At 43.7% G+C, this 26,698-nt stretch overlaps 2 protein-coding genes across 10 annotated transcripts in view; one reads left to right on the top strand and one right to left on the bottom strand.

The window, feature by feature from the left end:
- The window catches only part of TRNT1 (tRNA nucleotidyl transferase 1), a 95,945-nt gene extending 71,916 nt beyond the window's left edge, over positions 1-24,029 (top strand). For 3 of the 5 annotated variants that reach the window (XM_044934068.2, XM_044934067.2, XM_006074588.4), the window contains exons 2-8: positions 1,067-1,240; positions 6,954-7,147; positions 13,769-13,907; positions 18,795-18,921; positions 22,142-22,335; positions 22,921-23,174; positions 23,363-24,029. In XM_044934068.2, coding sequence (XP_044790003.1) covers positions 1,093-1,240; positions 6,954-7,147; positions 13,769-13,907; positions 18,795-18,921; positions 22,142-22,335; positions 22,921-23,174; positions 23,363-23,611 — 1,305 coding nt within the window. In that variant the 5' untranslated portion in view covers positions 1,067-1,092 and the 3' untranslated portion in view covers positions 23,612-24,029. The remainder of the gene's footprint in view (positions 1-1,066; positions 1,241-6,953; positions 7,148-13,768; positions 13,908-18,794; positions 18,922-22,141; positions 22,336-22,920; positions 23,175-23,362) is intronic. The other 2 variants (XM_044934069.2, XM_006074590.4) reach the window with 1 other exon arrangement.
- Positions 24,030-25,588: 1,559 nt separating this feature from the next.
- CRBN (cereblon) overlaps positions 25,589-26,698 on the bottom strand; it is a 405,868-nt gene continuing 404,758 nt past the window's right edge. For all 5 annotated transcript variants that reach the window (XM_044934064.2, XM_044934065.2, XM_025272595.3 and 2 more), the window contains one exon: positions 25,589-26,405. In XM_044934064.2, coding sequence (XP_044789999.2) covers positions 26,225-26,405 — 181 coding nt within the window. In that variant the 3' untranslated portion in view covers positions 25,589-26,224. The remainder of the gene's footprint in view (positions 26,406-26,698) is intronic.

Raw genomic sequence — 26,698 nt, 5'->3', positions numbered from 1 at the left:
GTGCGGGTGCGCGCTGCTGGGGGGCGAGCGGCAGCGATGGCAGGACCCTGGGACTGTCCCACGGGCTTGGTCTTGGGGAAGGCGGGTGCCGGGGCAGTGAGAGGCCTCTTCCGCCCTCGGGAATAGAGCCCACTGTCGAGGTCGTGGGACCGCGTTTCTGCTACATCTCAATGACTGCGGGCTGATTCATCGGGCTTCCCCTGGGCGCTTTCCCTTCCTTGCGGCCGGGCCTTTGGCCTCCCTTTTAGGTCCAGCACCTGCTGTGGGGGACAGGCCACGCAGTTTCCGGGCCTGGGTTCCCACTGGGTTTTCTGTGTTGAAGCGTGGAAGGAAGTGCAGTGTTTTTCCTCCCCAGTTCTTTGGATAAGGAGAACTCGCCCCCTGGCGGGAAACGCCGCTCTTTGAAACCTGCTTTTCCAAGAAAAGGAATGGTTCTTCTCCGGGGTTTCTGTCGGTTTCTGTTTGCGATCTGTTGCTGCCTCCCAGAGGCCCACCCTACATGAAAAACGGAGCGTGATGATGATGGACGACAGATGGCAGAGTGTGAATGGGTGGGATTCAGGAGACTTGATGGGATAGGCGGATGATGAATGAGGAAGAAGCGGGCAGCAAGGACAGATGATAGGAAAACATCTTGTTTTCCAGTGAGTAGGACATATCCCGGGGTCATGAGTCTCAGTTGTGCGTGAGCAAGTATGCTGATGTACACACGACTGTGAATTGTTCTGGAGAAGAGCAAGTGTCCCTGCAAGTGTTTGAGTTACATTTTCTGGAACCACTGTTCGTGACAGCCTTGTACCCCTCAGGCTTTAACTGAGACCGGTCTCCCAGGAGAGCATCCCGACAGTAGAATGCGGTATTAACATAGTAGCAAGTGCTTCAGGAGGGCAAAACCGGGTAACTGCAGGGGTAGACCCAGTTGTAATTCTCCCTCACGTTGTCAGTTTTTTCCGTTTTTCACGTGATCAGGAGATGACTGTGTCTCTGTTGATAAAAATCACTGCGCATCCCCTCATTGTCCTGCGCTTGTAAATTTCATCGTGGTGTGTGCATGCTTGTCTTGTAGATGCGAGGTGGTGACTTTCTCCCCAGATGCTGAGGTGCCTGGATCCCTGGCGCAGGCAGTTACTGAGCTGCAGCAGGAGTAGACTGTGCCTTCTGAAGCACTCTATGTTTACAATGAAGTTGCAGTCTCCAGAATTCCAGTCACTTTTCACAGAAGGATTGAAGAGTCTGACAGGTGAGAAGTCAGATGCCTCTTCTTGCTTTGGAAGCTTGTATAAATGGAGAGGCAGACAGGTAATATTTTTAAGCCAACATTCATAGTTTTTTTTGTGAATGTTGAGCTAGTGAAAGCAGGGTTTACTATGAATAATCCAAAACTATAGCCAAGTCATGAGAAGAGCAAATAATGATTGCAGTAAAAAGCATGGCTTTTTTGTGTTACCCCCACGTACTTTATATGCATCACAGAATTAGGCCTACTGACTTAAGGATTAGATACTTTTTCTCTTGTTGTATTGTTGAGGAAGCACAGGCTTAGGAATGTGAAATTCCTTGGCACCATTTTTATAACTAATAACCGAAGAGCTTGGATTTGAACTTTTGCAGTCTGATTTGAGAACCCAGCTTGTCACCACTAAGCTATATTTCTGGCCCAGGTATCAGTGCTTTCCGAGAGAACCAGAGGCAGAAGTAAGTGGGAGTCATCTACATTTGTGCATATACAACTCTTATCTGGAAGGGACACAGGAAATGGCTTTAGCTAAGTGCCTGGTCACAGGCGCTTTGTGTTGCTTGCCGCAGTTGTCAACTCGGTATCAACTATCGCTGTTACAGTACACACAGTTGCACTGCAGAATTTATGGTCTCCTAGTCATGTCTTTATAAATACAATGGGTTGTTCAGTGGCTCAGTCATGTCCAACTCTCTGGGACCCTATGAACTGCAGTACGCCAGACTTCCCTGTCCTTCACTATCTCCTGGAGTCTGGCCAGACTGGTGTCCGTTGAGTTAGTGATGCCATCCAACCATCTCATCCTCTGTTGTCCCCTTCTTCTGCCCACAATCTTTCCGAGCATCAGGGTCTTTTCCAGTGAGTCAACTCTTCACATCAGGTGGCCAAACTATTGGAGCTTCAGTTTCAGCATCAGTGCTTCCAGTGAATATTCAGGGTTGATCTCCTTCAGTGTTGGCTGGTTTCATCTCGTTGTTGTCTCAGGGACTCAAGAGTCTTCTCCAGCATCACAGTTCAAAAGCATCAATTCTTAGGGACTCTGCCTTCTTCATAGTTGAACTCTCACATCTGTACATGACTACTGGAAAAACCATAGCTTTAACTAGATGGACCTTTGTCATCAAAGCGATGTCTCTGCTTTTTAATACACTGTTTAGGTTTGTCGTAGCTTTTCTTCCAGGGAGCAGGCGTCTTAATTTCATGGCTAGAGTCACCGTCAGTGATTTGGGAAGTGTATTAAGGTGTATATATGTAGAAACATGACCTTACATGTTGGTTTGTCCTTTAGATTCACCTGAGGAGCTTTTATAGCTTAAGAATGCTAGGGTCCCACTCCTGCCCTACTGACTGGAATCTCTGAGGAGTATGGGCATTTGTAAATTTCTATAAAAACTGCTCCATTAATTCTGATGCCCAGAAGGTGAAGGAACGTGGATTTAAAGTGACTGGCCTTTTAGTAGCTGATTTTTTGTTTTAATCCTCATTTGGCTGCGCCAGCCTCAGTTGGGCATGTGGGATCTTCACTGCAGCACACAGGCTCCCTAGGTTTGGCGCACGGGCTCAGGAGTTCTGGGGCACGGGCTTAGTTGCTCTGTGACATGTGGGATCTTAGTTTTTCAACCAGGGATTGTACCCTTGTATGCTGCATTGCAAAGTGGATTCTCAATCACTTGACCATGGAGGGTGTCCCTGTATTAGCTTATTGACAAAGCTACTTTCCTGTTCTTGAAATAAGGTGACTTTTAGGTATATGTTAGAAGTAAATGGTCCATAACTCTACTTGAGTTTTATAGTTTTATAGACCATAGTTTCATATGGTCTTGAAGTAGGGGGCCTAAAGTAGATACTTCACTCTGAATTTTAATTAGAGTGAAAAAGAGAAATGGGTGAAATTAATTTTAATAACTTTTTAGTACATCTCATTTAATTCAGGACATCTAAGATACCATCATTTTAAAGTCATATTTGTGTACAAATTATGAGTATCTCATTTAATTCAGTACATCTAAAATACCGTCATTTTAAAGTCATATTTGTGTACAAATTATGAGTATCTCATTTAATTCAGTACATCTAAAATACCGTCATTTTAAAGTCATATTTGTGTACAAATTATGAGTATCTCATTTAATTCAGTACATCTAAAATACCGTCATTTTAAAGTCATATTTGGGTACAAATTACAAGTGACATATTTCCCACTCTCGCTTATAAATCTTTGAAATCTGGCGTTTAGTATAGACCATCTTAATTCAGACTCGCCACATTTCAAGTGCTCAGGAACCACATGTGGCTACTGTGTGTACAGCTCATATCTGTAGGTTCTGACTTACAGTTGAAGTTGAGTTTGTTCTTTCTTCATATGTCTCTCCCAGCTCCCACTTTTACTGTCTCCATTGTAAGAGGTTTCCTGGAAGATAGCCGCCAAATGACTGGATGTAGAAAATGCATTTATTTTGGCTGTGCTGGGTCTTCATTGCTGTGCCTTTTTTTCCCCCTCGAGTTGCGGCGAGTGGGGGCTTCTCCTTGCAGTTGCTTCTTCTGTTGCAGGGCATGGGCTGTGGGGCACGAAGCCTTCAGTACTTGTGGTGTGTGAGCGCAGTAGTTGTTCCTGGGCTCCAGAGCACAGGCTCTGTAGTTGTGGCACATGGGCTTAGTCACTCCACAGCATGTGGGGTCTTCCCGGACCAGGGATTGCACCCACGTCTCCTGCACTGGCAGGTGGAGTCTTTACTACTCAGCCGTCAAGGAAGCCCCTTCTGTGTTTCTCTTTTGGAAACAAGACCGTGGATATAGATTACTGTAGGTCCTTGAACAGTTTTTACCAGTTGCATTTGGCTTCCTAACCCTGACTTCAAGGGCCAAATGTGCTTTACCTTGAGAGGTGAAGTCCTAGCAAGTGAGAAAGCGAAGAGTGTGGTAGAGAGAGGTGGGATTTGGCCCGTGGCCTTGGCCCTGAAAGACCAACCCAGGTTTTCTCGGTTATAGTGGAAGTGGCAAGGATGTAATCTTTTAGTGCAATACCCAGCAGTTTAGAAAATCACATAGTTACTTCTATATGATCTCTGCTAGTTTCTAAAGACTTGAATGTCTTGCTAAAATACAGTGTTCTGTGTGAAAACCATGCACAAAAGCAACAAAGGAAAAAAAAAGATGGCTGTTGTATGGTGCTGCTCTGCAGCTTAATACTATACCAGTTGTTGAATCATGATAGCTGTTTTGCCAAATGTAAAATTAGTTTCCAGTGTGCAAGAATTTGGGAGGTTTAGGATAGTGTATGATGCTCATATAGAATTTTATGTCAGTTTATTTTATGTAATTTGTTTTCCTTTTGCTTAAGGTAGCCATATAATCCTGTTGTTTAGTTGCTAGGTCCTGTCTGACTCTTTTTGACCCCATGGACTATATATAGCCCATCAGGCTTCTCTGTCCATGGGATTTTCCAGCCCAAAATGCTAAAGTGGGTTGCCATTTCCTCCTCCAAGGGATCTTCCTGACCCAGGGATTGAACCCACGTCTCCTGCTTTGGCAGGCCAATTCTTTACCACTGCGCCCCCTGGGAAACCCCTCCTTCATTCTATACATGAGGCTAAAGTTCCAAATGTAATAATTTTTGTGTAAGTTAAATGGTTATTGTTGTTGTACAGTCGCTCAGTCCTGTCTGTCTCTTTGCAACCCCATGGACTGCAGCACACCAGGCTTCCCTGTCCTTCCCCATCTCCGGGAGTTTGCTCTAGTTAATGTTCATCAAGTCGGTGATGCCATCCAGCCGTTTCATCCTCCGTTGCTGCCGCCTCCTCCTGCCCTCAGTCTTGCCCGGGTTCAGGGTCTTCAGTGAGTTGGATCTTGGCATCAGGTGGCCAAAGTATTGGAGCTTCAGCTTCAGCATCAGTCCTTCCAGTGAATGTCTCCTTGCTATCCAAGGGCTCTCAGGAGTTTTGTCCAGCACCAGAGTTCGTGTGACCTGTTCATGGGTCATAAAATCAATTTAGTGGTCATGACCAGTGTTAAAAAATAGAGGAAAAAGAAGATAAAGAATAGAACAGGTTGGATTGTATGGTATATATAGTAAGGGTGAGTGCTGTTTCATGAAACTGTTGTTTACCTTACCTGTCTGAGTCTCATGAAAACTGTGCACTAACAGATGATTTTAGTGTTTTATTTTAAGGAACCGTGGACCTCATATTAAGGAATCACCAGGACTTGACTGGAAACGTGGGGCTGGAGGAGTATGAGCAGTCCCTCTGGGAGGGGCTCCTGGAAGTGGTTTCCGTGTGCAAGAGCTTTTAGTCAAGTGGGGAGGTAGAGGGAGCAACCTTGGTTGTTTTTCAACACATGATTCTGGGGAGTCTGCAGAGGTATGGAGCTGGGAGGTTTGGGAAGGACAGGTAGAGGGGGAGGATGGCGGAGCACAGAGCTTGGCACGGGCTGGAGGGTGACGTCTTGAGTTGTGTTGTGGTGCTGGAGCTCTGATGCACCCTCCTGCCAAGGACCAGTAAGAACACCCTTCAGCAAGTCCAGGCAGAGTGGGGCTTGCTGACCGAGGAGAACCTCGAGGCCTCTGAGAAAAACCATTGTAGAAATGACTTTTTGTAGGATTTGGGCTTGTATCACATGATTTGGGGGCTTTGCTGTGGATTCGGGTGTCAGGAAGCAGGGGTTAGTCTGATGGTCTTAATAATCCTTACCTTGAAGGTGGGAACACAGCTTGACGATTAAACTGGTACCTAAGGCACAGTCGCATGTGTTACCTGTGAGAGGGTGCTGTCCGGCAGTGTGCGCGTCTCGTCTTTATTCACACATGATTACTAGGTGTCTTGATGCATGCTGGTCACAGAGAGGCCTTGTCTCGTGTGGATGTTCTCTGATGTGATAATGTTCACGGGAGGCTACCCAGGCCTTGTGTGCGAGTCCAGCACGTAGCAGCAGCTCGGCTTGGGTTGGCAGTCAGGCCGGGCCCTGGTTCATCCTCACGGGATTCCATGTGGGTCCCTCAGTCATGTGGGTGGTTACGGTGGACTCAGACTTGTCCTCCGCCTGCAGAGGAGTCAGCTCTGGGTCTCCTGGACTCAGTCCTCATGGTAGTTGGCGTGTGTGGCTTCTCTGGAGCAGAGCTATGAGCTGGTTTTATATGTGGCTTATTTCTGGAAGGATGCTCAGCTGCCCTGTTCACCATAGGTGGTGTGATAGGTAACATTTGGTGGCTCCTGCGTCAGCATGCTGTTGCTTCAAGAGAAAACACACCGAGGATGTGCAGGAACACTTCACCTTTCTAGAGTATTCCCTGTACTTTTTGGTAGTAATTCAGATTTACATTGATAACCTTGAGGCATTTAGATATTCTGAATTAACCTAAGGAAAATTCTGCCAGTTCCCTGCTTCTCATGATTGTTGAAGGCGTTCTGCTGCAGGCAGGTCCCTTCATTGCTGTGGGCTTTGTTTTCATAGTTTGTATTTTTTTTTTAAATGTACTTATTTTTAATTGGAGGATAATTGCTTTACAATGTTGTATTGGTTTCTCCCATACCACAGTGTGAATCAGCCAAGAGTATACCACGGCTTCCACCTCCCACCCCTACCCACCCCTGCTCTCCCAGTTTTATATAAAAAGACTGAGTTCAGTTATCTCTGCTGTGCCAAATAGATGGAAGAACTTGTGCTTCTGTGATGCTTGACAGAAACCCACCGAAATAAAAAACATTCCTTTTTGTCTCAGAATTATTTGTCAAGGAAAATCATGAGTTGCGAATCGCGGGAGGAGCCGTGAGGGATCTGCTGAGTGGGGTGAAGCCACAGGATGTGGACTTTGCCACCACGGCCACCCCAGCTCAGATGAAGGAGCTGTTCCAGTCGGTCGGCATCCGCATGATCAACAACAAAGGAGAAAAGCACGGGACCATCACTGCCAGGGTGAGTGAGGAGTCTGACAGGAGCGGCGTTGCCTGTTTTGAAAACTTAAAAAGATTTATAGATGATTTCTAGTGTTTAAAAACCTAATAGCAAAGAAGCCTCATTAAAAAAAGAAGTCTCCTCTGCCTCCTGTGACATCCTGCGCCCTCCTTTGTTGCCCCCCCTTTCAGCTAATATTCATAGTCAGTACCTTTTCCCTCCACGTTTCTAAAACAGACCTTTCTGATGCTTCAGTGTTTGATTTTCGTTTTAAATTTCCAGTCTTCAGATGTTGTTTATTGACTTCCTGCAAGGCGACTTGGCCGCCTCAGGGCATTTCTGCCGTAATTTCTGGCCGAATGCTAACCTCCCCCCCTCCGCCTCCCACCTCCCCTCCACCCCCCCACCCCCCCGCCCTGTTGTTTGCAGCTAGATGGCGTGGTGCGCTGTGACTCCATTCCTTGTGCTTCATGCTTGGGGGCCCCTGCAGTTGGTAGTGTGTCTCTGACTCGGCTCTGGGGCGCCACTCGCTCCCGCTGGGCCCCGCTGTGCGCGTCTTCTGGGGCCTTCTGGAGCTGGCTCACCTGCTGCTGTCTGCCTCCTCCCACCCGGGCCCACCCTGGGAGGCCCGTGCGTCAGACCCAGGAGTGAACTTGCCCCTTTCTTTATTAGACCTCCTGGTTCCTGATCCCATGTGCTTTCTGTCTTGGTTTATGCCCTCATGTTAGTAGCCTGAGAGAGCTTGGCATGAGTGAAAACGCTGTTATTTTGCCTCCATTCACGCTGATCGGATAGTTTGGTTGGCTGTGGAATTCAAGGCTGGGAATCACTCTCAGGCAGAAATGTAAAGGCTTTGTTCTCTGTCTCCCAGAGTTGCCACTGAGAAGCCTGAGCTTGTTCAGATTTCTCCCGTGTTCGAGAACCGATTCTCCCCTCCCCATTTTGGAAGCCTTTCTGATCACTTTATCTCTGGTGTTTTTAATTTGGCGAGGACGTGCCTTGGCTTGGATTGGGCACTGCCTTGGCGTCAGGCGCTGAGCGGGCCTTCTCGTGTTCATTCCTCTCCTGACTCCATCCCCTTTGGCAGATGTCTTCTGTGGAAACCTCTGTGAATGCTGGATGTTGGGCCACAGGGACTGATCCTCTAGTTTTGTCTTTTGTCTCTTATATTTTCATTTAATTTCTGTGAAACTGCCTTACCTTGATCATCCAGTTTTTCTGTTGGCAACTTTTGCTGTCTTTTTTATATTTTCAAGAGGTCTTTTCTAGAATATTTTTGAAAGCGTCCTGTTCTTGTTTCAGATGCAGTATCATCTGATATTCCCTGAGAGTATCAATTCTAGCTGCTCTGTTGTTCAGTCGCTGTGTTGTGTCCGACTCTGCCACTCCATGAACTGCAGCACACCAGACTTCCCTGTCCTTCCCCGTCTCGTGGAGTTCGCCCAGGTTCAGGTCCATTGCATCAGTGATGCCATCCAGCCATCTCATCTTCTGCTCTCCCCTTTTCCTTCTTCCTTCTATCTTTCCCAGCATCGGAGTCTTTTCTAGTGAGTCAGCTGTTCACATCAGGTGGCCAAAGTATTAGAGCTTCAGCATCAGTCCTTCTGATGAGTATTCAGGGTTGATTTCCTTTAGGGTTGACCTCCTTGCTGTCCAAGGAACTCTGAACAGTCTTCTCCAGCACCACACTTCAAAAGCATCAGTTCTTCCTCACTTTGCCTTCTGCATGGTCTAGCTTTCGCAACCGCACATGACTACTGGGAAGCCCGTAGCCTTGACTGTAGGACCTTTGTCACCAAAGGACCGTGTTTGCTTTTTAACGCTGTCTGGGTTTGTCACAGCTTTCTTGACAAGAAGCAGCCGTCTTCTAATTTCATGGCTGCAGTCACCATCTGCAGTGATTTTAGAACCCAAGAAGAAGAAATCTGTCACTACCTGCACCTTTTCCCCTCTGTTTGCCATGAAGTAATGGGGCCGGATGCTATGATTGTAGTTTTTTAAATATTTGGTTTTAACAGGCTTTTTCACTCTCCTTCTTCACTCTCAAAAAGAGGTTGTTTAGTTCATCTTTGCTTTTGCCATTAGAGTGGTATAATTCACGTATCTGAGATGGTTGATATTTCTCCTGGCAGTCTTGATTCCAGCTTGTACTTCATCCAGCCCAGCATTTCTCATGATGTGCTCTGTGTATAAGTTAAATCAACAAGGGGACAATAAGCAGCCTTGTCATATTCCTTTCTCAATCCTGAACCAGTTTGTTGTTGCATACAAGGTTCTAACTGTTACTTCTTGACCTGCATACAGATTTCTGAGGGGGCAGGTAAGGTGGTCTGGTAATCCCATCTCTCTAAGAGTTTTCCGCAGTTTGTTACAATCCACACAGTCAAAGGCTTTAGCATAGTCAGTGAAACAGAGGTAGATGTTTTTCTGAAATTCCCTTGCTTTCTTTATGATCCAACAAATGTTGACAATTTGAACTCTGGTTCCTCTGCCTTTTCTAAACCCAGCTTGAACATCTGGAAGTTCTCGGTTCGTGTACTTTGTAGCCTAACTTGGAGGATTTTGAGCATAACATCACTAGCATGGGAGATGAGTACAGTTGTCCAGTGGTTTGAACATTCTTTAGTACTGTCCTTGGGAGTTGGGATGCTGCTGCTGCTGCTAAGTCGCTTCAGTCGTGTCTGACTCTGTGCGACCCCATAGACTGCAGCCCACCAGGCTCCCCCGTCCCTGGGATTCTCCAGGCAAGAACACTGGAGTGGGGTGCCATTGCCTTCTCCAACGCATGAAAGTGAAGTCGCTCAGTCGTGTCGACTCTTCGCGACCCCATGGACTGCAGCCTACCAGGCTCCTCCGTCCGTGGGAGTTTCCAGGCAAGAGTACTGGAGTGGGGTGCCATCGCCTTCTCCGGGGAATTGGGATGAGAATTGACCTTTTCCAGTTCTGTGACCACTACGGGGTTTTCCAAATTTGCTGGCATATAGAGTGAAGCACTTCCGCAGCATCGTCTTTTAGGATTTTAAATAGCTCTGCTGGAACTCCATCGCCCCCACTCGCTTTATTGAGAGCAGTGCTTCCTAAGGCCCCCTGACTTCACGCTCCAGAATGCGGGGTCTGGGTGACTGACCACACACACCATCACAGTAATCCGGTTCATTAAGATCTTTTTTGTACAGTTCTGTGTATTCTTTCCATCTCTTCTTGATCTCTTCTTCTGTTAGCTTCTGTCCTTTTTAAGAGCCATCTTTTGATGAAGTGTGCCTTTGACATTTCCAGTTTTCTTGACGAGGTCTCTAGTCTTGCCCGTTCAGTGGCTTTCCTGTGCTTCTGCTCATTGTCCATGGAAGAAGCCCTCGTCTCTCCGTGCTGTTCTCTGGCGCTCTGGTTTCGTTGGCTGTACCTCTCCCTCTCCCTTGCTTTCCACTTCTCTTCTCTCTCCAGCTATTTGTAGAGTCTCCTCAGACAACCACTTTGCCTTCTTGCTTTTCCTTTTCTTTGGGAAGGTTTTGTTCGCTGCCTCCTGTACAGCATTATGGACCTCTGTCCATAGTTCTTCAAGCATTCTGTTTACTAGCTCTGATCCCTTCAAACTATTTGTCACCTCAACTGTATATTCATAGGGGATTTAAGTTGTACCTGGCTGGCCTAGTGGTTTTCCCTGCTTTCTTTACTTTAAGCCTGAATTTTGCTACGAGAAGCTGATGATCTGAGCTAGAGTCAGCTCCAGGTCTTGTTTTAGCTGACTGTATGTAGTGTCTCCATCTTCAGCTACAAAGAATGTAATCAGTCTGATTTTGGTATTGAGCATATGGTAATGTCCATGTGTAAAGTTGTCTCTTGTGTTGTTGAAAAAGGGTGTTTACTATGACCAGTGCATTCTCTTGGCAGAATTCAGTTAGCTTTTGCCCTGCTTCATTTTGTACTCCAAGGCCAGACTTGCCTGTTATTCCAGGTTTCTCTTCACTTCCTACTTTTGCATTCCAGTCCCCAGTGATGAATAGGACATCTTCTTTTTGGTGTTAGTTCTAGGAGGTCTTGTAGGTCTTCATAGAATTGATCAGCTTCAGAACTTTTCCAGCATTACTGGTTGGGGCATAGACTTGGATTACTGTGATGTTGAATGGTTTGCCTTGGAAACCAACCGAAATCATTCTGTCGTTTTTGAGGTTGCACCCAAGTACTGCATTTCAGACTCTTGCTGACTGAGGGCTCCTCCATTTTTTCTGTTGGCTTCTTGCCCACAGTAGTAGATATAATGGTCATCTGAATTAAATTCACCCATTGCAGTCCAGTCTATTTTAGTTCACTGATTTCTAAAATGTCAGTGTTTACTCTTGCTATATCCTGCTTGACCACATCCAATTTACCTTGATTCATTGACCTGACATTCCAGGTTCCTATGCAGTACTGTTCTTTATAGTGTGGGATTTTACTTTCATCACCAGACACATCCACAGCTGAGCGTTCTTCCCGCTTTGGCCCAGTCGCCTCATTCTTTCTGGAGCTGTTAATAGTCGTCCTCTGCTCTTCCCCAGTGGCATGTTGGAAATCATCTGACCTGGCGGATTCATCTCTCGTTGCCTTTTCATCCAGTTCATGGGGTCCTCATGGCAGGTATACTGGAGCGGTTTGCCATCCCCTCCTCCGGTGGATCACGTTTTGTCAGAACTCTCCACGGTGACCCATCTGCCTTGGGTAGCTCTGCACAGTTTGGCTCATAGCGTCATTGAGTTCTCCAGGCCCCTTCGCCACAACAAGGCTGTGATCCGTGAAGGGGCTAGGTACTTGGATGATGTCTTTATTTCCTTTGAGCTTGTTCTGTCTTTGCTGTTGGCGTTTGTTCAGTGTGGAAGCTTTTCAGTGTCTCTTTGTTGGAGTAATGGAGTGCATGCAGAATGCCCTGGGCAGTTCATGGTAGTTTTGTGTGGAAGCAGCAGCCTTGTTAGTGACGGGACCCTGCTGTCAGTATCGGGAGGGCTTTTCATCCGGGGACACCAGAGAAATCCTCTAGCATTACCCAGGTTGGAGTAAGGCTGCTGATTAACATTTTGAAAACTGACTGCAGAAAGGGATAGAGGTCATGTTGGGTTTTCTTCACAACCTTATTTTCATTTTCATTTCCCATGATTTTGTATATGGTGCCTCAAGTTGTGATTATTTGGGGTCATCCTTTCTAGTCAATCTCTAGTTCTCTGCTTGGGCGAGGGAGGCACTCTGGGGGTCTCTCTGTTTTCTGTAGATTTCAACTGTCTTAATATTTACACCGTTTTCCTTGAGTTAACTTGTGCCTCAAATTCCTAATTCTGGAACTCCCCAGTGAGAACCAGTTTGTAGAAAACAATACATGAGATTGAGAGGAATTCCAGAACAGACTGTGTGTGTTAGTCGCTCAGTCATGTCCGACCCTTTGCAACCCATGGACTGTAGCCTTCCAGGCTCCTCTGTTCGTGGGATTTTCCAGGCAAGATTACTGGAGTGGATTGCCAGTTCCTTCTCCAGGGGATCTTCCCAACCTAGGGACTGAACCCACGTCTCCTGTGTCTCCTGCATTGCAGGCTGATTCTTCACCCACTGAGTCATCAGGGAAGCCAGAACCGACTTTCCTTATCATTAATGGCTTTCAGTTCCTAATGAAAAGATCCTGAACCCCTGCTTGGCATGTGAAACCTTTTGCTGTCTGCCCCTCAATGTGGATGCCCTGTGTATGTTGTGAACTTGCTCTTGCATATACCCGTCTTCCTCTCCACTGTGCCTTTGCTCATCTTGAACTGTTCTTCTTCAGCATCTGCATGTCCAGAGCTCACTCACTTTTTCAGGCTAAGCTCACACATCACTGTAACGGTGCTACTCTGCTTTTCCCAGCAGTGGGTAACCTCTCTTCCCAGGATGCACTGGGCACTTTATTTTAACTTAATTGAAGATAACCAGCAAAGGAGCTGCAGGATGTGTTGCCTATATTTCTTCCTCTGTCGGGCCTTTGCTCAGTGGTTTATATTCTATAAATTGATATTCAGCTCTTTGAAAATTGGAGCTATTAAAAAAATATTTAAAAGAGTAGCCTGGTTTTGTATTGAAGAACCAGAATATTTTAAGGGATCTTACTTTCTGCCACATAATTTGTCAGGCTTGCCATTTTTTCTATGCAAACTTATCTTTTTAAATTAAGAGGGGTTTATTATTTCTTAAAAATGTTGTTTGGATGTATCTTTGAATACTGTGGGTGTCATTGTATTTCAAGGTATATGTGTACTGCTGCTGCTAAGTCACTTCAGTCGTGTCCGACTCTGTGTGACCCCATAGACGGCAGCCCACCAGGCTCCCCTGTCCCTGGGATTCTCCAGGCAGGAACACTGGAGTGGGTTGCCATTTCCTTCTCCAGTGCTTGAAAGTGAAAAGTCAAAGTGAAGTCGCTCAGTCATGTCCGACTCTTAGCGACTCCATGGACTGCAGCCAACCAGGCTCCTCCACCCATGGGATTTTCCAGGCAAGAGTACTGGAGTGGGGTGCCATTGCCTTCTCCGATATGTGTACTAGTTGACTTAAAAAGGAAAGAAGATATACACTTGTCAGGACTTATTTTTTTTTTTTCAATCCATCCAGTGATACTGAAAACTAATTTTTGAAAAACATATTTACTTCCAGCTTCATGAAGAAAATTTTGAAATTACTACACTGAGGATTGATGTAGCCACTGACGGAAGACACGCCGAGGTTGAATTCACAACCGACTGGCAGAAGGATGCTGAGCGCAGAGATCTCACCATAAATTCCATGTTTTTAGGTAATGCCTGGGGGCGTGTTCTAACTCCTTCAGTCCGAATGCTTCCTTTTCACGTGAAACGTGTCTTCTGGCAGTGTTCTCCCGCTGGAGGGCTTGTGTCCGTTTCTGTGAAGAGACAGGCTGTGGTTAAAGCTGACTGTGGAGCCGAGATCCCTGGGTTCCGCTGCCTCGGTCGCTCTCGCTGTAACGCGAGGCCGTCGATAGCAGCTTCCTTTGCAGGGCTGTCCTGAGGGTTAGAGGAGTCGGTCGTGGCGAATCCCTGGTGTGTGTGCACGTTCAGTCAGGGGTTCCTTATGAATCGCATCAAAAGATGTTAGGTTTCAGGTGAGGACCGTGCACACGCGCGCGCGTTGCCCCTTTTTCCCGTCTTGGGCGCACACGCCCCACCCTCCCTCTCTGCTGGTGCCTGTGGCGGACATGGTCAGTGATGTCACCCCCTCTGTTGCTCCGTGTGCCCAGCACTGCCTCACAGTCCTCCGTGGCACCACGGCTTACGGACCGTCTCTACTCAGCCCTGGCGTGTGAGAGGAAGCCTGTTGATCATCTCAGCATAACATCTTGCTCATGAAAGAAAGCAGTGAGGATCGTAATGGGAGTCAGTGTGAATTAGGTTAGTGTTTTGGTGTGCAGTTGAAGCATTGTTTTTTGTCCTTTAAATTTTAGGCAAGTTCTTCAGGGTTAAGTCTTTGGATTAGAAAAGATGGGCATCCACTCTTACCTGTGGCACAGTAATAGTGAAAGGATGAAGCAGTGGTACCCACTTTGCGGGATGGAGAAGGGGCTGTAGACTCAAGTACGCTCACTTTGCTAATTACATTAATGCCCAGTAACATTTCTAGCGTGCCTCCCTGGCTTGAGGTGCATCAGTGCTCACTTGATGTACTTCAGCTCATTTAATGCTCAGGAAAACTCCATAAAGTAGGTATTAAACTCATTCAACAGATGTGGAAACAGACTCAGAGATGTTAAGTAATTGAGCCCAAGTCACGGAGAGCTTTGATTGGAGCCTGGGTTTCCAGAGCCTGGGTGATTTATAACCAAAGGGAGCCTAGTTGGAGGCATGTTTTCTCTCCATTATGGGGTCGAACTCCAGGTGTTAATTTCTCCTTATATCATTTTTACTTAGTGTTAAACTGCTCCAACTAGTTCACTGTATGAAAACTTTGTAACTAATGTCTCATAACCAGATATAACTAAAAGAGAAACTAATATTTTTTTTCAAGATACTGTTTTATAAAAATAAAAGCTCTTATCAGTGCTACTGTTTGCTGACATTTGCTGAGCCCTTATAAAATGTGACAGTCGTCGTTCTCAGCCCATCACAGAAATTTAATCTTCCCACCAACCCTGTGAGGCAGATCTTGGTGTGTAACTAAGGAAAATTTGCTCAAAGTCCTGCAGCCAGTAAACTGCTGAATTAGGATTCCAACTCGGAGAAGGCAATGGCACCCCACTCTAGTACTCCTGCCTGGAAAATCCCATGGACGGAGGAGCCTGGTAGGCTCCAATCCATGGGGTCGCTGAGGGTCGGACACGACTGAGCGACTTCACTTTCACTTTTCACTTTCATGCATTGGAGAAGGAAATGGCAACCCACTCCAGTGTTCTTGCCTGGAGAATCCCAGGGACGGGGGAGCCTCGTGGGCTGCCGTCTATGGGGTCACATAGAGTTGGACACGACTGAGTGACTTAGCAGCAGCAGCAGCAGGATTCCAACTTAACAGTTTATTGACCAGAGACATATTAATACATCTTTCGTTACCTGAATGTTATTGACTAGAGTGTTTCAGTATGTATAGCTAGCGTCTGCAAAAGTTTCCTGGTCAATAATGTATTAAGCAGCCTGGTTTCAGAGGTTAGGTCCTTAACCACTGCATTATGCTCAGCACCTCAACTTTATTTCTAACTTCTACTCATCATTTTTTCAAAGGATATTCAGAGCAAAACAAAATACACACAAATACTACTCAGTAATCTTTACCTTCAGCCCATTTTCCCATCCAGACTTTTTTCAAATCTTATCAGACAAAGCATTCCTAGTTCTGGGGATGATGGTCACTTTGTTTCTCAAACTCTTATTTTCCCTTTTGTAACACTGTTTTTTTCCTGCAAATTTTGATCTTCCCTTTACTGAAAAAGATCTGGTTTCCACAGTCCCCAGGGAGTTGTCTGTTCAGTAAGAGGAGTAACAGAAGATGGGTGTACCACATGTACGTTGTAATCATATTGTCTAATTGTTTTTGTTTGTTGTCATTTCCTGTTGTATCTTTCTGAATCTGGAGCCCTATAAATTGGCTCTAAGTGTCAAAATGCCACGAAGAGTTTGGCAGGAGTTAAGCCTGAGCTTAGAGTGTGGCTGCATTTGCCATAATCATGACGAGTGGTTACTTTCTTCCTTTCCCGCCTTCCTGTGATGCCACGTACTGAGGTCTGTCTCAGGCCCACAGAGCTCCCCATTTGGGTGGTTGTTGGCATCTGTGTCTTTGCTCCAAGTGTTTCTGTTTTTCCATCTTAGTTCCCAGAGCGACCACCTGTCTCAGTTTGCCTGGACTAAGCTATCCCCGAGACAGGAGATTTTCAGTTTTTAAATCAGGGAAGTCCTGGGATAGCTGGGAGGACTTGGTCACTTCACACATACCTGAGGTTTTATGTGCCTTATATTAAAATCGTTAAGTTTTTTATTTTGTTTTGTTCAACATGAGAGGATATTGTGCTAGAAATATATGTATAACATATTGAACAGATGTTAGGTTCACATGGTTCAAAATTCACCAAGTTCAGAAGGCTGCACGGAGAAGTGTCCCGGTCAGATTTCAGATTTCACCGTCCCCTGGCTAACGTGTAATTGGACTTAGGTCCTTGCTGAGCTGATGGAGGTCTGAAAAATGATTATCTCATAAATGTCCACTTCTTACAACTAAAGTTGAAAATCTTCATTTTTAAAGCTTTTTATATGTCATATATATTTTAGTTCACTTTTTTTCCTCTTTAAAAAATTTTTATTGGAGTATAGTTGACCTACAGTGTGGTGAGTTTCTACTGTGCAGCAGAGTGAATCAGCTGTACCTTTTTTGAATGTCCTTCCCATTTAGGTCACCACAGAGCACGGAGTACCGTTCCGCAAGCTGTATACAGTATGTCACTAGTTTTCTGTTTTGCACAGTGTCCAGTAGTGTATGTATTTGAATCTCAGTCGCCTAGTGCATCCCACCCCTTCCTTCCCCCGTTGTCCGTGTTTTGTTCTCTACCTCTGGGTCTCTCTCTGCCTTGCAGATAAGATCATCTATATCATTTTTAGATTCCACATACGTGTTAATATACAGGATGATAGTCTCCAGGTCCATCTCTGTCAATGGCCTGGTTTTGTTGTTATGGCCGAGTAACACCCATTGCACGCATGTACCACATCACCTGTGTCCGCTCCTCTGTCGACGGGCATTTAGGTTGCTTCTGTGTCCCGACTGTTAGGAGCGGCGCCAGAACACGGCTGTGTGTGTCCTTCTGCACTATGGCTTTTCCCGGGTATTTGCAGGAGTGAGAGTGCTGGGCATACGTGGGAGTTCTGTATTTAGTTGTTAAGGAACCTCCATACTGTTCTCCACAGTGACTGTACCAATTTAACATTTCCCTTAACTTTTCTGTATATGGTCTTTCTTATTTAGGAGGTTTTTGTAGATAATAGAAAGCCATTTGTCTCTGTGATACTAACTTTAAATGTTTTCCCCAGTATGTTACCTTATGCAATTTCATATTGTGTCATTTTCATGCTATCCAGGAATGAATATCTAGTATTTCATGTAGTTGGATTTACTAATAATTTCTTTGAAGGCTTTGGTGTTGTGTTTTCATTTCTTTTGGTAATCATATTTTGAAAGGTCTTCCCTACGTTAGGATTATAAATTTTTTCCCTATGGTTTATTACAGTTTTTACATTTTTCTAGATAGTTTTAACTATCATTTCTTCTTTCCAGGTTATTTTGGGTGTTCTTGTTTATTTTCCATTATTAACTTGAAAATCGCTTGTTTTATTGTTTTTGCCCATTTCATACTGGCATACATCTTGTTTATTTAGTGTGTTGTCTTTTTATTGCTATTGTAAATGCAGCCTTTTATTCCATTGTATGTTCCATTTGGTACTGGATACAGATGAATGTTACTCATATCAGTACTTCACTCTCTATCTCTTTCCCTAATTTTTTACTGTTTGTGATACTTTTTTGTAGATTTTAAGTTTTCCAGTTTTTTGTTTAATTTTTTAAATTGAGGTAATGCAATACACAGCCTTACATTAGATTCAGTATACAATGTTTGATGTTTGTATATATCAAGAAATGATCACCACAGAAAGTCTAGTAATATCTGACAGCATATGTACTTACAGAATTTTATTCCCCTTGTGATGAGAACTTTTAAAATCTGTCTCATCAACTTCCGAATGTGTAATACAGTATTGTTAACTGTAATGGCCACAGTCTCGGGGTTGCAGAGTCAGACACAACTGAGCGCGTGCGCGCGGCGCACGCGCACACACACACGTTAACTAGTTGCCATGGTGTACTTGACCTCCTCAGGACCTATTCTATAGCTGGGAGTTTGTACCTTTTGACTCTGTTCACTCATTGTACCCACCCTAGCCTCTGACAACCACCAATCGGTTCTCTATCAGCTTGTTGTTTTTAAGATTCTATATAAGAATGAAATCATATAATTTATCTTCCTCTGTCTGGCTTCTTTTACTTGCACAATGTCGTCAAGATCTATCCATGTTGTTGCAAATGGCAAGATTTCATTCTTTTTTTTAATGGCTGAATGATTATTATGTATGAGCCAGTGTTTTCCAATTCTTATTTGCTAATAGTGATTTTTCTTCCCTCTGTTAATGACTAGGTTTTGATGGTACTTTATTTGACTACTTTAATGGTTATGAAGATTTAAAAAATAAGAAAGTTAGATTTGTTGGACAAGCTAAACAGAGGATACAAGAAGATTATCTTCGAATTTTAAGGTATTTCAGGTAAGGACTTTTTATAAATTATAATAATACAGTTTTGAATATTATTTTTACCAAAGTGCAGTTCTCTCTCGTCATGGGAAATGCACAGCAGCCTAGTGCACAGTGGCTCCACCTCACATCTCTGTCTCCAAGAGACAGGATACTGTGACTTTGAGACGCCTCATCTTTGCCTTCTCTAGATCATTTATTCAGTCCTTTCTGTGGTGATCTTTAATGCAGTTTTAAGTCTTTTATTTTCTGCACCAGTCGTTCATCACACGGGTATTTGAGTGCTTTTTACTGTCCTAGGTGCTTTGAACCTGGAGTAACGAGTGGCAGTGTGCCTGCACGTGGCTTACAGTTCTAGGTGGTCATGGGAAATGTGTTAGATGAATCTGGAAGGTGTGTAATGCACCTGGATGGTTTCGTGGGTAGCAGTCTTCAATGCTGAACTATAACACTCAAACTATTGTAACTGGCTAATTTGTATCTATTAAGAGTTAATTTTTTACAGCTTGGGATCATGCTCAGAATATTCTTTGACAGACTTTACATTTTGTCAATAGCTGCTATTCCTTTAGACTTCAGTGTTTGCAAACAGTCTCTCTTTACAAATCACAGGACATAGACTAAGGTACAGTCATTTAATTAGATCACTATAGCAATACATTATTACCAAATTCAGACTGAAATTGAAGAAAGTAGGGAAAACCACTAGACCATTCAGGTATGACCTAAATCAAATCCCTTATGATTATACAGTGGAAGTGAGAAATAGATTTAAGGGCCTAGATCTGATAGATAAGAGTGCCTGATGAGCTATGGAATGAGGTTCGTGACATTGTACAGGAGACAGGGATCAAGACCATTCCCATGGAAAACAAATGCAAAAACAGCAAAATGGCTGTCTGGGAAGGCCTTACAAATAGCTGTGAAAAGAAGAGAAGCGAAAAGCAAAGGAGAAAAGGAAAGATACAAACATCTGAATGCAGAGTTCCAAAGACTGGCAAGAAGAGATAAGAAAGCCTTCCTCAGCGATTAATGCAAAGAAATAGGGGAAAACAACAGAATGGGAAAGACTAGAGATCTCTTCAAGAAAATTAGAGATACCAAGGGAACATTTCATGCAAAGATGGGCTTGATAAAGGACAGAAAAGGTATGGACCTAACAGAAGCAGAAGATATTAAGAAGAGGTGGCAAGAATACACAGAAGAACTGTACAAAAAAGATCTTCATGACCAAGATAATCACGATGGTGTGATCACTCACCTAGAGCCAGACATTCTGGAATGTGAAGTCAAGTGGGCCTTAGAAAGCATCATTAGGAACAAAGCCAGTGGAGGTGATGGAATTCCAGTTGAGTTATTTCAAATCCTGAAGGATGATGCTATGAAAGTGCTGCACTTAATATGCCAGCAAAGTTGCAAAACTCAGCAGTGGCCACAGGACTGGAAAAGGGCAGTTTTCATTCCAATCCCAAAAAAAGGCAATGCCAAAGAATGCTCAGACTACCGCACAATTGCACTCATCTCACATGCTAGTAAAGTAATGCTCAAAATTCTCCAAGCCAGGCTTCAGCAATATGTGAACTGTGAACTTTCTGATGTTCAAGCTGGTTTTAGAAAAGGCAGAGGAACCAGAGATCAAATTGCCAACATCTGCTGGATCATGGAAAAAGCAAGAGAGTTCCAGAAAAACATCTATTTCTGCTTTATTGACTATGCCAAAGCCTTTGACTGTGTGGATCACAACGAACTGTGGAAAATTCTGAAAGAGATGGGAATACCAGACCACCTGACCTGCCTCTTGAGAAATCTGTATGCAGGTCAGGAAGCAACAGTTAGAACTGGACATGGAACAACAGACTGGTTCCAAATAGGAAAAGGAGTATGTCAAGGCTGTATACTGTCACCCTGCTTATTTAACTTCTATGCAGAGTACACCATGAGAAACGCTGGACTGGAAGAAACACAAGCTGGAATCAAGATTGCCGGGAGAAATATCAATAACCTCAGATATGCAGATGACACCACCCTTATGCCAGAAAGTGAAAAGGAACTCAAAAGCCTCTTGATGAAAGTGAAAGAGGAGAGTGAAAAAGTTGGCTTAAAGCTCAACATTCAGAAAACGAAGATCATGGCATCCAGTCCCATCACTTCCTGGGAAATAGATGGGGAAACAGTGGAAACAGTGTCAGACTTTGTTTTTGGGCTCCAAAATCACTGCAGATGGTGACTGCAGCCATGAAATTAAAAGACGCTTACTCCTTGGAAGGAAAGTTATGACCAACCTAGATAACATATTGAAAAGCAGAGACATTACTTAGCCAACAAAGGTTCGTCTAGTCAGGGCTATGTTTTTTCCTGTGGTCATGTATGGATGTGAGAGTTGGACTGTGAAGAAGGCTGAGTGCCAAAGAACTGATGCTTTTGAACTGTGGTGTTGGAGAAGACTCTTGAGAGTCCCTTGGACTGCAAGGAGATCCAACCAGTCCATTCTGAAGGAGATCAGCCCTGGGATTTCTTTGGAGGGAATGATGCTGAAGGTGAAACTCCAGTACTTTGGCTACCTCATGCAGAGTTGACTCATTGGAAAAGACTCTGATGCTGGGAGGGATTGGGGGCAGGAGGCGAAGGGGATGACAGAGGATGAGATGGCTGGATGGCATCACTGACTCGATGGACGTGAGTTTGGGTGAACTCCAGGAGTTGCTGATGGATAGGGAGGCCTAGCGTGCTGCGATTCATGGGGTCGCAAAGAGTTGGACACGACTGAGCGACTGAACTGAACTGAGCAATGCATTGTGAAGAAATGAGTGGTAAAAGCAGGTATACTTTAATGCTTCCAAGAGTCCATGAAATACACTCCCATATCTGCCATGAGATGTGTTTCATGTGAAACTCTTAATTGAAAGCATTGATGTGTACAGACAGGCAACCTTTGAGGAAGCAAGACTACTCCATGACGATATCTTGGACCTGTTTTAGAGCCTGCCCAAGACTGCTCTGGTTTATGCGTCCACTGTCAGTACCAATCAACAGACCTTCATTAAAGCCACCCAAACTTAACACTTTTTGGAGCTCGGGTTTTCTGAGCTGAGAAAAAAAGAGAAGGTAGATGAGCAGATGATTTCTAAGGTCCCTCCTAGACCTCACTAGTAGCATCAGGAAAATGAAGACTGCGGTTTTCTGGTGAAATGCCAGCATAAAGGCAGTGCTTCTGGACATGTTTACTTTGTAGGTTTTACGGGAAAATTGTTGACACACCTGGTGACCATGATCCTGAGACTTTGGAAGCAATTGCAGAAAATGCAAAAGGCTTGGCAGGAGTATCAGGAGAGCGGATCTGGGTGGAACTGAAAAAAATACTTACTGGTAACCACGTGAACCATCTGATTCATCTCATCTATGAACTCGATGTGGCTCCTTACATAGGTGAGTCCAACTTGTAAAATGTTTGCATTTTTGGCAATGAAACATATCTCGTTTAAAATTTCGTAAGGAAAAAAAGTTAATTTAGTTAATTCCAAAAGGAAAAATGGAGTACTTTAAAATATAGTAGGCTCTGAGCCAGGAGTGGCCAGGAGGAGGAGTTTTTCCAGGCAGGGGACAGCACAAGGGCAGCATGTGAGGGCGGACAAAGGGGCCTCTGGAGTCGGTCCATCGTGGCTTTGAGTGCAGCTTCACCACTGTCAGCTTTGTAACTTGGGTTATTTCCTGTTTGCAAATAATAGCAGCTGTCTAATGGAAGAGCTGAGACCTTCAGGGAGTTAACACATGCAGAGCATGGAGAAGGCGGGCCTTACACAGACAGTTCAGTAGGTGTCAGAATAACATTCCGAGCCCCAGTGCTGGTTTGAGATGTGGGAGGGGAGAGCAGTGGTGGGCAGTGGTTCACCTGTAAGACCAGCAGTGGATCCTGGTACCAGGACATTTCTGAATATGAGAATACAGTGTGCTTAAGATGGGAGCTTTTAAAATGTATCTAAAAATGGGTGGAAAATGCTTTTGTCCCTACAGGCTTACCTGCTAATGCAAGTTTAGAAGAATTTAACAAAGTCAGTAAAAATGTGGAAGGTTTCTCACCAAAGCCAATGACTCTCTTGACCTCACTGTTCAAAGTACAGGATGATGTCACGAAATTGGATCTGAGGTTGAAGATTTCAAAAGAAGAGAAGAATCTTGGTTTATTTATTGTTAAAAATAGGAAAGATTTAATTAAGGCAGTAGATAGTTCAGAACCACTGAAACCCTATCAAGACTTCATCATAGACGTAAGTATTTTCACAGCTTGGTCAGAGTATAGATCATCTCCACTAACTGCAACCAATTCATTAATACTAGGACCCACAGTGTATTACGTGAATTTCCTTTATTTTAAATGAAAATTTGCACATTGCATTTATTTAAATGTCAGCATAAGATCATTGCAAGTGTGGTGATGTTTGGTTTTGGCCCTCAGTCTAGAGAAGCTGATGCGACTGCTCGTGTGTGTGAGCTTCTCAAGTACCAAGGCGAGCATGGTCTTCTGAAGCAGATGCAGCAGTGGTCCATTCCCCCGTTTCCTGTAAGTGGCCATGACATCAGGAAAGTGGGCATTTCTTCCGGAAAAGAAATTGGGGTGCTCTTACAGCAGTTGCGAGAACAGTGGAAGAAAAGTGGTTACCAACTGGAAAAAGATGAACTACTGAGTTACATAAAGAAGACCTAAAGTTGATGAGAGCTGACTACTAAAAAGCAGAACATTTTTGGTAAGACTAGTTTTCTTTCCCCTCCCTCTTAGATTTAAGCGACTTGAATATATAGCAGAATGTATTTCAGGCACTAAAGTCAAGTCTACTTCCTCTTAATCTGATTTGTTGTCACTGAAGCTTGTAATTCTCTTGGAATAGTTCCTACTGAGAAAAGCAGAGTTGGCGCCTCTCAATCTGTCTAGGCTTTTTAAGGAGGATTTTTGGTTGGTTTTGTTGCATGTGGCAGTGCTGAGATTGTTCCTAAGAAGTGCCAAGTGTCTTGAAAAACATGTTTCTTTGTATTTGCAATTGAAATAACTGGGTTAATTTTGTACAACAATTGTCTATGGTGTCAGTTTTTTTCTGAATTCCAGAATAAACTTGTGTTTGAATACAGCTGACAAATCTGCATAAAATATAACATATACAATTGAAGACTAGATGTGTCCCAAGTGGCTGGCGTTCGTATACCCAGGACGTTTGTAGGGAGCGTAGTTTAGGGCATAATTGATAGTTTTCTCTGTCAAAATGAAATTTCCCTAACTTCCTGGTAAGCTGAGAAAGCTTAGCTTATTTTAATAAACATTTCCTTTGATACTGGGATACTTAGTGACAGCACTCCTGTCGCTTTAAAGTAAAAAAAAAAAAGGCCCGGCCAACGTCAAGATCTGCACCTACGTGCTTTCAGTAGGTTAAGAGGTAAACAGCACGAAGTAGTGTTTATTTCGGCTGCTGTACTGACATTTAATAACTCACCTTCCTTTCTGTGAAGCCAGTCAGAGCATCTTGGTGTGCTTTGGACAAGTAGCACTTTTGGACTTGATAACACAAAAAAGCGCATTTCTGTTAAAACCCAGATAAGAGGAAGTGTGACACACACTCAGTGTAACGGGGGCTTATGCTGCGAGAAAGGGAGCCTCAGAAACACCTGCACACAGATCAGTAACTGAATGCTTATGAAGTAATGCTTAAGATATATAAGTACTAGTAAGATACGTATTGGTGCAACATTTTACAATTCCTACTGTTCTATATAGGACGTATGCAGATTGAGCTAGTAGAGGTCTGGTTTTGTCAGGTTAAAAGACCTCAGATTAGTATTATATGCATATTTTATATACCAGAATCTTTTATCTGCAGGAGTCAGTAAACAGTACAGAACATTCTGAGCTTACACTCTTCCAGGGGTAAATGTAAAAGCAGTGTTTCCTTACTACAGCTGGGCTGGACGTAGAGAGGTGCTGTGCTACCGAAAAAAACACTGTGGAAGTTTTGGTTCAGTGTAAGACTACATGAACAAACAGTAAGGTAGTAATAGTAAATTCATAAAAACCCAAGGTTGTTGGTTGTAAAAAGGTAAAGAAAGGCATATTAAAGAATCAACAGCATTCTTAAAGTGGGTTTTCGTTTACTCTTTTTACATAAATATGCAACATGATACTCATTTTAGGTTTCTAGTCTAGGCAGTCAAAACCATTGCATTTTTGGAAAAATAAAATATTGGTAAATTAAAATGTAAGAAATTTTAACAGTCCGTTTTGGCCACATACATTGTACCTAATTAGCTGAACTTTCCCAGTGAATTATGTAAAGCAGTGGAGGAGTATCAAAATGACACCGATGTGAAAGGAGCCAATAAACCCCTTGAATGTGTAAGCAAAGAGGTAGGTGGCAAATCTGTCTGTCTAGAACTTTATCTTAAAAATTATTTCTTACACCTAAAGTATCTGCATCCAAGTAGATATTTTACATTATTTAAACAAACATGTTTAGCTTTGCTTTTATAGTTTCCTCACAGAGTTTCTCACTTTACATTGAACAATATAGCCTATGAAATACATAATCGCCTCCAGCCTGTAGGAAGGAAAACGTGTTTTAGCATCCGTGCTCCACAGAGTCTAAGTTCAGATTCAACTTTGAAACAGAATAACCAAACACTGAGCAAATACACCAGATACTACTAATTCACTAACAAACATGTTAGGAAAACTTTTATTTGGGGGCTCAAACTGCATATTATAACTCTTTATTTTCAAAATTTACAAATCAGTATCTCAGAAACTAAAGGAACACAGCCCTTTTAACATTTACACATTTCCTCGCCTCTTTCAAAAAGGAACAGTACTAGAGCTTGGCACCCTCCCTTCTGGAACGTCTGCCCTTTGGAGCACTGATGCAAACACGCCATTCTGTTCCATGTATCAGGATCAAATAAATGATGAACTGCGTTAATTACAGCAATTGATAGGAATTTCAGAGTTGTTTTATGCAGAAAGCATGCTCACCAGTTTCACAGATGTCTTCATGTCTGCTCAGTGATAACACTACCAGGCATATCAAGAGTCCACAGGACAACAGCACCAAGCTCCTAAAGTAGGTATTCCTGAAAACCAAGTATTCTAGACTGCTTCTCATCCTCTTCAATAGAACATCTTAGTTTAAATCTTGAAATCCTGTTGTTCGACTAAGAAACTGCAACCTTCCATGTAATGTTGCTTTTACTTAGGTATGCATCAAACGCAGTAATTTCCAAAGCAGATCTGGTGTTAGAATGCCAATGTGTTAAGTAACCTTATCCCTACCGTATTCATTTATAAGCAGAGTATTACTTTGTCAGGGCTCATGTCATCTTCCGTATCTGGGATGGTGGGCAACAGAGCAGATCGAGTCAAACCCCAGAATTTTTGAGGTGACATGTCTTTTTTGGTGGCTGTAAATTTCCATCCAATATGGCTGGCACAGATCCTGCACTGGGCAATAGTCCAGGCATACCTACGAGATTAAGGAAAGGTAAATCAGCTCAGGAAATGCATCTCTGTATCCCAGCCTATCACCTCAGATACCTGTTAGAAAGACACATCTTTTAGTAGCCAAGTTCTAAGGATGGGGAAGAGAAAACTCAGAGCTTTGATTTATACAAGTTCCCTGAAACAGACCTCACAAAAAAGATTTTCTAATTTGTATCATCATGGTAATGCATCAGTCTTTATAAAGTTACTTGATTGTGCTCTTAAGCCATGCTTAAATTTTTTTCTCCAATGCCAAAGAAGAAGAAAACTATCTTA

This window comes from Bubalus bubalis, chromosome 21 (assembly GCF_019923935.1).
Source record: "Bubalus bubalis isolate 160015118507 breed Murrah chromosome 21, NDDB_SH_1, whole genome shotgun sequence".
Classification (NCBI taxonomy): domain Eukaryota; kingdom Metazoa; phylum Chordata; class Mammalia; order Artiodactyla; family Bovidae; genus Bubalus; species Bubalus bubalis.
Note: the sequence above shows the minus strand (reverse complement) of the source record. Positions and strands in the feature narration are given on the sequence as shown.